Here is a 12,194-nt window from a genome sequence, read left to right as displayed (position 1 = left end):
TTTCCAGGTCAAAGTTCCCCTTCAGGACGGAGAGATTCACTAGACTGACTACTTAGAAAAACTGTATTAATTTACAATTAATTCAATTTTTTTTATTCAATCTGCTTTACCTTATCTGTCTCGAACGAAAGAAAAGAAAAACATGGGGTTTCAKCTTTTCCTTTTCTTGTTTTACAGCCAAAATATTTCTAACTTGGAGATATCCCAAAAATGCTAAACCATCTACTATGAGTAAAGGAAGTGCAGGGAAGCGGAGTGCAATTCCTACCAAGAATCACAAGGCAGTTTATTTTTATTGTTTCGATGAGCCTCAGGAACCGCAACAAGCAGCATTAAACTCAAGGAACACAACAACTTCAGCAATATCACCCAAAAACGGCATAACTAGAACRCGCAGTGTTACACAGCCATGTAGAGAACAGACTCACCACTGACAGTTTCTGCCTTGATCTGGGGGAGGCCCTTGGAGCGGCGCTCCCTCTCCCTCTCACGCTCCCGCCGCTCCTGGGAGCGGGACTTGGGCGAGTGCCGGCGCCGGTCCCGGGAGCGCGACCGCGAGCGCCGGTGCCGCGAGCGCCGCGACCGCGAGCCCGACCGCGAGCGTCTCCTCTTGGGCGACCTGTGGGAAGCGGAGCCATGGAGGGTCAGTGTTCACACCCTGACACCAACACACAACCACAGTTAACAGCTTAGAGACCCAAAGAGCTCATCAATAAAGGAATAAATCAATCCCAGCTCACTAACAGGCATTTAGAACTACAATAATTTATAGCAGTAGATTATTTGTGTACTCCAGTGGAAAAGCTGATTACCTTCCAATTTTTCATCATGTATTCATTTTGTCTTGAAGCTGACTATCAAAACTGTGTCTGCTTCAACACAGAAAATGTTACACCTGCTTCAATGAGGAAAATGTTTATTGCTTTTATAAAAAAATGGCTAAAAAAGAGATTATAAATAAATTCTGCCACTGAAATTGTATCTGACATCATGCTCAAGTTCTAAACTGCTCAAGGTGTGGAAGATCTTGTAAACCTTCAGAGAAATCATGTGAAAACTTGGTGAGGAAGACTTGTAACTAAGAGGAGAGTGTACCAAGATGTGCTTGGTCAGCTGAGACATGGCACATGGGGTCTGGGACACACAAAGCCACAAATGTTTTTATAACAAAAGTGTTTTCAGAGCACAGGCAAAATTAAACTATCACATTCTGCTTCCCTAAAATTTATTCAGGATTGACAGGCATGGAAGTTACTCTCTCCCATTAACAGAGAACTGCACAGATACCAAATTTTCCCTACAAGGGAGATGACTTTCAGAGGTTCACAAGACTTTTTAAAGAGTCACTAATCTGTTTTTCATTCCTGCACTAAAAGAGCTTTCAGTCATTTACCTTGACGCAGATCTAGATCTTGATTTCCTACTGTCAGAAACATGCCGCTTTCCCTCCTGAATGGGTGGCTGTTCCACCTCCATATCCTACAACATGAAATTGACTGGTGTTATGGGTAAGCAAAACAAGCATTTTATTTCTTTTTATCCTCAGATTAAATTAGGTAACAACACTAAAAATACAATGTAAAAGAGTCAAAATGTCAAAACTCAAAAGCTTCACTCTGTGGTCATTAACAGGGAGAGGGTCCATATTGCATGTACTTCACACAGCCACTGAAAAGACATCATAAAAATAATGTACAYAGTTCTCATTTTCAATTTGCAAACTATTGGTTTTCCACATTTTAGTCCATTTCAGCACCACCTGCATCTCCACAGAATATGACTTTATTCCTTAAGATCAGTCAGTAGATTCTGCTCCATCATCAAAATCTCAGGCAAAGTGAGATCTACTAAACTTTTCTCCAAGGTGTTAGAGGAAGTGACTAAGCCTGAAGCATACTGGAGACAGGAAAGGGCTAAATCTTGCAGCTATCCAAYTGTCTCCCAGCAGAGCCACTCTCACAGACACCTCTGTCCCGGTTATCCTGACCTTTCTGCTCTGGGACAATCCCCACACATTTGGGAAAGATATCTATGAGAGCACTGAAGTCAGTTTGTTCACAGCAAGAGCTGCTCACCTGCTGGTGGGGTTTCTGCAGGTGTGGTTCAGCCTGCACTGGGAAAGGAGACTGGAAAGTTGGCTGCACTGGCGCTGCTGGAGGCATCACCGGCTGAGCCATGGGTGGGAACTGGGGGGTGGGCAGGAGACCAAAACCTGGCATTTGCCCATTAGGAGGGAGCGGCACCTTGGGAGAAGAAGAAACACATACAATTCCTGCAAGAAGTTACATTTGCTTACCCAGCCAACTCAAGTAAACTTGTATGGCTGCTCAAAAATCACAGTAAAAGGGGAAAAGATGAAGTAGGCCAAGCATTTGGGTGTAGAAATAACAATCTTGTTCTTCAAAGCCTGACTAAGACAGACAACAAAAATATGTTGCTTTGGGAAGGTGGAAGGCTAAGCCACATTCACTCTTCACCAGGAGGGAAACYACTTCACTACTTCTGCACCAAAGAAAAGAACAAAGGATAGAAAATACAACAGAGGGCCAAGGGAAATCCCTGGTGTTACCTGGTGCCTCATTGGATCCTGCTGCATTCCCATCATCCGCTGCTGAAACGGATCCATATTTGGGATCTGAGGAAATACTGGCTGTTGCATGCCTTCTCCTGGAAACCCACTAAAACCAGGAATATTTTGGTGAGACAAGTCAGTAGATGCATAGATTTTTTTGTCTTTATTTTACAGATTTCTATACACATTAACACATTCTTGCTGTAATTTTAGGACAGAACAATTATCTTTACTATGATCTCATTTCCAACCAGAAAAAAAAACACAAACAGGAAGAAAATATAAAGAAGCCACTCTTTCTCCATGCTAAAAGTAGTCCTTTTACATTTAAAGAGATGCTACACAAAGGTTAGAGCCTCTCTGCTCCCTGTACTTATATGAGCTTGCAATAGAAACATTTCAGGAAGGTTTTCTGCCTTAGGCTAATTCTCTTCCCTTGCAGTTCCTCTTTTGGGAACCACAGAAGTAATGCTTTTCTCCTCAAGAAAAATAAATTGGCTGTACTGTCGCTGAAGAAAACACTTTGATTTGTGAGGAAATAGGGCAGAGGAGAAGGGGGTGTGTATCAGACAAGGAATACATTGATGCCCATCACTTCCTGATTCAACACACAGAATGGACAGTGCTCAGGGAATTCTGCAGGTCTGTGCAGGTAACAGCACCTGCTTGCAGGATGCAGCCTGTGCAAAAAACTCAACAGGATTTTGAGAGGATAAAGGAATTTTGTGGTGATGGGAGATGGAACTTTGCAGTGTTTGAAGACAATTCTGAGCAGATTCTGGGCAGATTACTATTTTACAGAGAGAATTACTGAGCTTGCCTGCCCAGACTGGGAACACTGGAATCCCACCCTCCAGGCCATCTTGCACAGCTGTGAAGGACAGAGGCTCTGAAGCTCTACCAACAGAACATAAACACACCCCAAAAGCCTCCTGGCAGCTGAGCAGACACAAGCAGTGCTTATGTCTGACCTACCTCATCTTTCTGTACTCAGATTTCCATCTGTATTCTAAGGCAAATACTACCAATTTCCTTCAAAGCCATCTAATTGAACTAGTACATGTGGACATAAAGTGCTCGASGTGAGAGAGACAATCAGAAAGCTGATGACAGAGTTAGTGGTGCTGGTTTTGAAAGCAGGGTTTAGATACAGATACAGAGAGTAAGACACGGGGCCACATACTGAAGCAGGGAAAAAATAAATATGGACTAACCCCGGTATTGAGCACCATCCAGCCTGTGCACTGAATGAGAGAGAGGTCCTGTGGAAAAAACTGGGATGTGGTCATGTCATTCCAGACTTGATCATAATGCACAGCAAAAGGGAAACAGGAGCCTGAGCTCACTTGTGTGGGGATTGAATGTTTGCCAACATAAAGCTCTAAAGCCCATTTTAATTTCTTCAATACTTAAAGCTATCATGATATTTGTAACAGCATCTTTTCCCCAGCCAGTAAAGCAATCTAGCTGATCCAGTGATGACCTGACATGCTCAATTGTACAGTAAAAATGTGGAACTCCACTTGAAACCAAAACCGAGTTTTTCTCTACAGAACACAGTCCTTTATCAATGAGGCAACATAGATTACACCAGATCACCAAAGTAACGACACACAAAAATCACCCCCCAAAACCGTTAACAGTGTTTTAAATTCGGACTGCMGCAGTTAACACTGAACTAACTTGGAATTTTAATCTACTTTCTAACCTAAAAATGTTTTAGGACAAAGATTTCTTAGTTTACTATGACACGGATACTTACAAAGCCGGCTGAGACACTGAAGGGGAAGGAGCAGAATCTTCTTTCTTTGAATCTTCTGCTGCTTCTGGTTCATCATCATAATCGAACCGATCTAGCAGCTTCTGAAAGAAATCACATTGGGCCAACTATTTTTTCTGTATGTTACACAACTGGCAGCCAAAATATCTTTATTATCAATCTTACAATATAGGTAAGCTCTGAAATCAAAAACAAGGTGCGAATTGGGAAAAATAGAAGTCTGTATTCTAATACAAAATAAAAACTGTCCATAACCAGTTTTCTTCAGCTTCAGAAAATGCAAACCAAAACTTACTTTGTCAAATGATGTTTTCTGCTCGGGTGCTGTGAAAGCAGCTTTCTGCTCTGGGGGCTGTGCTGCTGTGGTTTTCAACTGAGCAGTTATAGCTTGAACCTGAGCCATCACAGTGTTGTCTATGACCGGTGACTGGGGCTTCTGAGGCTGTTGGAAGGTCTGCAGGATTTGCTGGAGCTACAAAAACATAAGCCAGTATCAAGTGAATGCTCTCATATAAACACAAACTGTTGAAAGAGTTGTAGGTTATTAATTTYATGTCAATCCAGACTGTGGCATAGGGTGAACACACCAACAACCTGACTGAACTGTGGAGAACTTACAGCAAGACCAAGAGTCACTTTTGAAATACTTTGGTGGCAAAATTCAGCAGATCCCAACATTGCAGTGTTCAGGCCCTTTAACACTGCAAACATTTAAGTGGACTGACAATAAAATTCCCCATTTCCTTTGAGATATTCCACCTGTGCTGGAAACCCTGTTACTGCATCAATTCATAACTAATTATTTAGGAACATACAGCTGAATAGCATCAAATACCACAATTACTGGATGGAAGAATTTAAATACTCCTCTACGTTTTCCACTTCAGACATTAGGGAAGCTCTTTTGCTTCAAATTCAGGCTATCAACTGCACCATTTTACACAGAAACTGACACTAAGGAGAATCTGTAAGCAGGTTACCTGTTGTCCTTGCGTTGTCTGGAACAACTGGGCAACAGCYGCAAAGGCATCAGAACTGGGCAGCTGTGGCACGGTGGGCACTGAGTTCGCAGTCACCTGAGGGGGCTCCGAGGGAACCTTGGCCGGAGGGGGCGGCGAACCTGAGGGTTTCCCAGAACACAGAAAGGGCTGTGTTACTCCTTTACAACATTCCTCTGGCTCCCTGGGGCTGACACCTGCCTCCTCACAAGGGCCTAGCTACAGCCCTGTTAAACCCAAAAGGGCCTATTTACACCACCCTAGCTGCGTATTCTGTGCATTCTGSCATGAACTGCTCCAGTCACTGCTCACATTTGCACTTGGAATACACAAGAAAAAGGCCCATCTGAAAGCTGGTCCCACATGGAATTTTAGCTCCCAGCTAGCTCCAGCCTGCAGCTATGCAGTTTTAGAAATGCTCTCACTCAAGCAGTGTTTGGCAATGAGCATCAATACCAAAGGTGGGGTATGGTTTCACATATGAATGGTGCGGTTCTGGTTTCACAGATCTCGGCTCATGCTTTTGGATGAATGATCTAAATAAACCATCTCATGGCTCACTGGAAGAGCAGCCGAGTTTCTCTCAGTATGTTCTACCAGTAACTGAACTTTAGCTGAGAGGTTTGGCAATAATTAAAGGTTCTTAAGGATTACTCCACATGCAGTTTTCTTTGACAAAGTTCATTCACATGGCCCTTTTGCACATGCATAAGCCACACCTGCAGCTGATGGATAAATCCTCCCACCAGGAAAATGGTATTTACTCATTTTTCCAGGAAAAGACTCCCATTTCTAYCAAGCTTTGCTGAAAATGAGATCACAATGCAAGACATGCTATCAGTGTTCCCATTCTCTTTGYCTTACATTACAACACCTTTTTAATAAACATCTTGCCAGTACCAAATAAATTAGCAATAATCTCATCTATTCCTACATGCTGTAAGTAACTTTTCTTTAGCAAACGTGTTTCAATGGACATTATAAAGCCGTACAAGGAGTGAGTAAAAAAAAATACACAGATAGAAATATTTATCTTGAAACACTAAGCAAACATGTTTGCTTTGCAATAGCAACTCCTTTAAAGCCATTCCTGTTTGCACTTCAACTCCAGTGTTGACAGGCAGCAAGCACAGGCAAATGTGTTGAATAATATGGTCCCAGAAACGAAATGCAACATAAAAACAAAGCAAAAAGGTATGTGTTGTTTTTAAATATAAAGTAATACCCAAATTATTTCCTGTATATATTCAGAAGGATATTAGCTTGCTCAAGGGAGAAAATTTGCATTTCTTTCTGTCTTTATGGGCTAAACAGACTCCACTTCAAATAATGCATTAATRTATTTATTATTATTCATTAGCATATTTATTTCAGGGCCAAATTATCTCCTTTGGTGCATCTGAATAATATCACTGAAAATCTCTGCAGAAGGCAGCCAATCTGTTCAGCTAGAGAGGAGACAGAGCTGGACAGGCAGTGCCCCCCACCTGTCCCAAAATTCAACTGTACAGCCACCCCTCTGCCCCTTGGCTYGGATGCCAAGGCATTCCCTGCCCCTGCCAGGTTTCTAAACCTTTAATGGGACACACTTCCCTGAACACAGCTGGAGAGGATTTCACTGTGCTGTTGTGAATCACTGTTTTGTTGTCTCCCACCACACCTCGCTCCCTCCACTGCATTTTCCCAGTCCTATTCCATGAACACAGTAAATAAGGAGGCTAACACAGCTCAGTGTGAAGCACGGAGTGCAGAGCCAAAAAGCAGCCCTCTGGAGAAAGAGGGAATTGTGGAATGTGTATTCCCTGTAACCTCACTGCTGGCTTTTTTGTGGCACTAAATAGGTCAGTGCAGGCACTGTGGGTAGGCTGGCACTGCTGTGCTCTGCAGGTCGGTGCTTCCCAGCCAGCAGCCTGTGCAAAATCCCAGCCACAAATGTTCTCTTAGGAAACCAGGATGTGAAACACCAGTTAAAGCGTCCCAGGGCTGCACGCTGAGACAGTGCTGCTGCTGCTTTCAGCTACTAAGTTGACTCAAAGGAAGATGAAGCTCTTTACTTACTTACTTACTTAAGCCCACTTACTTACCTGGATTCTGACATTAGAAAATTACATCYGAATTACAAAACTGAGAAACGACAGAAAAATATTTCAAAGCAAAAGGAAAAATAGTATCTGTTTAAGATTGGACATTGAAATCAMCTGTAAGTGTGTACATTTGTACACACACGAGCTATACATGATTTCAGGTATTTCCCGAGTCAGTATTCACAGTGATAATTTCTGAAGTACACTATCAGCATTTATTTCAAATGAGTTTGGCTGCTCATTGTGACAAAGCTGAATTTATTGATATGTCACTGCTGAAACTACGAGCGGGCTCTTTGTGCTGAAAGCAAACAAGCTGTTGCCATTTGCCCTTTGCGAGCAGTTATAATGTCATTCCTACCTTCATTGTTAGTAGCATTCTCTGCCATGGGTGCAGTGGCACTAGTTCCTGCTGCCATATCCAAGAGAGGCTGAATTATTTCGATTTTAAATACTCCATTTTTCTGCCAAAGGTTCAGGACACGAACTATTTTGCTCTGTTGAAACAAAACAAACCACCAATGCTAAATCCAGCTTTTCTAATTCAAAAAGTCACAGTTTATTTGCTGTATGCAGGGAAGGTTTGGATAGCACATGACATAWACAGGCACACCAATTTAACAAACCTGTGTCATGACAGAGGGCAGCAACACCTTTGACCTGGCAAAGAGGAAAAACTGCCAAATTACTTTACTGTCAAAGCACTTTGTGACATTTCCCTAAAACTCTTCTGTCCAGACAGAAATCCAGGTGTGATGTACAACCCAGGACATAACTTCAGCGCCGTGTCCYCACAGATGGCTACAAAGGACTGAAACAATGAACCCATGTGACCAAAAAGAGAAAACAAAGATGAGCTGGAAAGCCCTCATGAAGAGAGGGGCAGTTAGACCAGAAACTGCTACCACAACAGTTTGAAGTCAATTGGAGGATTCCTTGTTTGGTTTATTYCTAACCTAACCAATTCTACTGACACCAAAAACTGCATCTCCACCATTATCCAAAAGATGAGGAAAGCAAGTGGGAAAGAAACATCCTCACTGATCACTGCAGAAGGATTAATTTAGACTCTCTGACTGTCAGCTGTTATTTTAAGCTCGTTTCTTTTTTTTTTTTCACATGAAGAACAATGCAGCTTCCAGGAACAAACTAGAAATTGGCCTTTCCTTCTTTAGCCCAGCACTGAAACAAAAGTGTCACAGTAGTTGTGCTGCTTCAGCTGGAACATGYAAGCAGGTAGAAGTCAGAACACACGTTGTATTGCTGTCCTTTTTGCAGACTTAGTCATTCACTTGCACACATGTAAGTTTTAAGCACCTTTTACTTCAAATGAATTGATTCTGTTCTTCCACTGTGACTCAGCCACGTACACCCATGTAAATCGACCCCTACCAAAGGGATTAAAGAATTTAACAAAATGTTTGCTAAAATAACATCAATTAGAGAGAAACCTTAAATGTCTATTTTTAAGTAACATTTTGGTCTGAAAAATGGTTAACTTTAAAACAGCAGCATTTTTTTGCTTTGGGCAGTCTATCTTTCCAGAAGACTTGAAAATTATACAAAGGCCAAAAAATGGGCAAATGAGCAATACTCTTGTTTTTAGTCACACATTAATTTTACAGAAAGGCTGTTTTTAAAAAAAAGGTTGTTGTGCATCTGCAGATCAGCGTTTTATTTTTTAGGAACTGGAAATTCATTAAAGCATTGTTATTAATAATATTATTCCCCATATCAAGCAGTTCCATGAAGGAGATGGACAGCCTAACTCATTTACATGAACCAAATGGTAACACAGAAACAGAAAGGAGAAGGGAGYGCTCTGTTTCACAGACCATCAACCCTGGAGCTCCAGAATATCAGATTCAATGCCTGAAGGTCTAAACCTAGAAACCTGTAGAAAACTACAAAGCATTCAAGCCTTTCAAAAGCTTATTTAAAGAGTTAGAGAAGAAGTCAGGTAGAAAAGGAATATTTCACTCCTACAAAGAAAAAGGGAGTAGGTGATTTTCTGGAAACCAACTGGCAACTTCTAAAACACATGGATCTTGGGAGTCTCAAAACTGTTCCGACAGGGCACAAAAACCATCTTCTCTGGACCATCAGGAATGCACAGCACTTTCTGAGCCTCTGCTCGATCCACAAGTACAGCAGAGCAAAGACAAATGAGGCCTTAAACCAGCCCTGACAGTGCAGAGCAGCAATGAAACTCAAGTATGGGACTGGGAAAGACTGAAGAAATCAACATGATGATTTTCTTAGAAAAACATCTGTGAGCAGAACATGATGGTTTTCTTAGAAAACATTTCTGAGCAGAACAATCACTGCCTACAAAACCAGAGATTCTCCTGCAACACTTTTTTGTTGTGGGAGACACAACCTTCCAGAGCAAGTTTTCCTGAGGGGCCTCAAGAAGAAAAACTTTTGGCACRGTAACATACACTGCTGAAGAGTCTACACAGGCAATACAAAACTGATGAGGTCAGGCAAAATACATCTTTTAACTGGAACTTGCATTTAACTCTCATCTTTGACAACATTTCTCAGCCCATTTTACCCYGACCCTAACAGGGGCTGTTGGAAAGAGAGAATCCACAAATCACCATCACAAGGAGTGCAAGCACCAAGGCAGCACCACACCAATGCACAGCAACAGGTGAGAAGTGCTTGTCCTACCTTGTCCTCAGATGGACACAGATACAAATACTGGAATGTGGCAGTAATATTCTTAGAGAAYCTTGGCCCAAAAACGTCCTTGTCTGTTCCGAACTGGTGCCGAGACTGCCGAACAATGGAGTCGATGACGTACAAGCCCGGGACTTTGTACTCCGGTTTGCACTGCAAACAGCACAAGAATTCTGCATCAGGCACTGCCACCACAAGGTAACAYCCCCCAGAGCCTCACAGGCGAGCTGCTCTTGGGCTGAAACACAGCTCCACATTCCAGCCTGCTGCTCTTCATGCCCAGGCAAGCATGAACACTACAATCTCTGGAAACTGTATTGTCTTAGTGGCAATTATTTTGAAGTTCAGCACCTTCAGGTTCCTCCCCAGCTGCTGAGTTTCATAATTTACTTCTTTCCCCCCCTTCTTAATGTATTATGAAAAACTAAAATGTGGAGATGTTATGGACAAAGTGATACCAAAATGTGTAAGATCCTAACAAACCAGAATTTCCTTCCTCAAGCCCTAAGCAACAGAAGCCTTTCTGGTTATTTACTGGGGTTAATAGCAGTATCTAGTTATCTAGTTAAGCATGCAGGCAATAACTTTATCAATAAATCACCCTTTTTTTTTTAACTTTTTACCTTTTTAATGAACTTCTCCACAATCTGGACAACATGCTTGTAGAGCTGGAAAACAGATACATCCATTAATTTATCATCTACTCAGCAGWGCCCACATCATTTTAGAACCATTTTAACTCTTTGTGCTAAATACCATTTCAGAAAGGCTACAGAACACTGCAATCACATTCTAAAAAGCAGAATGTTCCCAACCTCAGTTAATCAGGCATGGAGAAAAATATTCCATGGGGAAACCTAGACACAAGCCRGAAGTGTGTCGGTCTGCACACAAGGCATAGAGCTTGTAAAGTATTGGTGAAAGCTTTCTGGATTTACTTTCTATGCAATCCACACCGGTTTCATGTGTTAAGGTGCAGCTGCATGCTGCAATATTTAGTTTTATTACACAAAAATCACARCACTCTAGTGGGCGTAGCATGAAAAAGCAACAACTCAAAAAAAATCAAGCTGGGATTTTGCTCCTAGTCCAAAACCAAGGGATGATATTCACCACCCACTTGTTTCTAGACAACAGGCTTAACAGCAACGAGAATAAACCATCCCTGAAGATTGGGAAATCCTGAGTATTTACTTACCAGTGAAATAATAAAACATTGCTGCTGTTACAGTTTCATCTTTGTTTTGTCGTACTTTACCTTAATAGCTTTAATGGCAGCTTTTGTGATGAGAATCATCTTTGCTCGGGAAATAGGAGGTTTCATCTCCATCAGTGAGAAGAGCTAAACAGAGAAAACAAACATTAAAAATCTATTCTGAAGTTTAGCAATTGAGCAAAAAGACAACATTTCAGGTGGGTGGCTTGATTACTGCCATCCCACATTCTGTATGGCCACACTGCTGGCTGGCCCTGGGAGAACTGGCTGTTTTACAGACCCAACAGAAACCAGCATTTATCAGGTTATTGCTAAAAAGAACTKCTCCAACTGCTCTGGAGACTTAGCTGCTTGTCCCCCAAATGTCACCCAGGGGAGTAGTTCATTCCTCAAGGACAAAGTTTGCAGGAGTTATAGATATTATACAAACTTTATAGAGGGTTATATAAAGTATATAGAAGTTATGCATCATCTTTATAGGTGACATGGGCCATAACTGAAAATAAGCATCAGCTCCACATTTGAGAAACTGAGGGAAACCAGAACTGGCACACAGAGCTGGGAAAGGGCTGGACACAGAAAGCTGAGGATACACCTTCCCCRGGATCCCAGCACTACCTGCAGAGTGGGGCATGCCTAATGGGCAGTTTTAGSAGAATACAGAAATGAGGGATTTGGAGAGCTTGGTTTCAGTAGTAGCCCTACAGCCTGGTACTCATACACGCGCTCTCACCAGGGACACCAGATCCCAAGGCACATTCCAGCACTCTCCAGATCCCTCTGTGGATCTGCAGTGAAATCCAGCTACTCCATATGTGCTCTTGGAAATTCACACTGTACAATAAACAGCAGCCATGTT

The 12,194-nt window shown here is 42.1% G+C and overlaps 1 protein-coding gene across 2 annotated transcripts in view; it reads right to left on the bottom strand.

Moving 5' to 3' along the window:
• The window catches only part of SCAF4 (SR-related CTD associated factor 4), a 32,141-nt gene that overhangs the window by 12,306 nt on the left and 7,641 nt on the right, over positions 1-12,194 (bottom strand). The window contains exons 2-13 of one of the 2 annotated variants that reach the window (XM_057368167.1): positions 11,378-11,461; positions 10,743-10,787; positions 10,111-10,272; positions 7,796-7,931; positions 5,333-5,472; positions 4,648-4,824; positions 4,335-4,435; positions 3,787-3,834; positions 2,570-2,678; positions 2,076-2,243; positions 1,394-1,479; positions 429-619 (exon numbers count right to left, since the gene is read on the bottom strand). In XM_057368167.1, coding sequence (XP_057224150.1) covers positions 429-619; positions 1,394-1,479; positions 2,076-2,243; positions 2,570-2,678; positions 3,787-3,834; positions 4,335-4,435; positions 4,648-4,824; positions 5,333-5,472; positions 7,796-7,931; positions 10,111-10,272; positions 10,743-10,787; positions 11,378-11,461 — 1,447 coding nt within the window. The remainder of the gene's footprint in view (positions 1-428; positions 620-1,393; positions 1,480-2,075; positions 2,244-2,569; positions 2,679-3,786; positions 3,835-4,334; positions 4,436-4,647; positions 4,825-5,332; positions 5,473-7,795; positions 7,932-10,110; positions 10,273-10,742; positions 10,788-11,377; positions 11,462-12,194) is intronic. The other variant, XM_057368168.1, reaches the window with a different exon arrangement.

This window comes from Malurus melanocephalus, unplaced genomic scaffold (genome assembly GCF_030028575.1).
Source record: "Malurus melanocephalus ecotype Western Australia unplaced genomic scaffold, MMel_1.1 scaffold_89, whole genome shotgun sequence".
Taxonomy (NCBI): domain Eukaryota; kingdom Metazoa; phylum Chordata; class Aves; order Passeriformes; family Maluridae; genus Malurus; species Malurus melanocephalus.
This window is presented reverse-complemented; position numbering and strand designations above follow the sequence as displayed.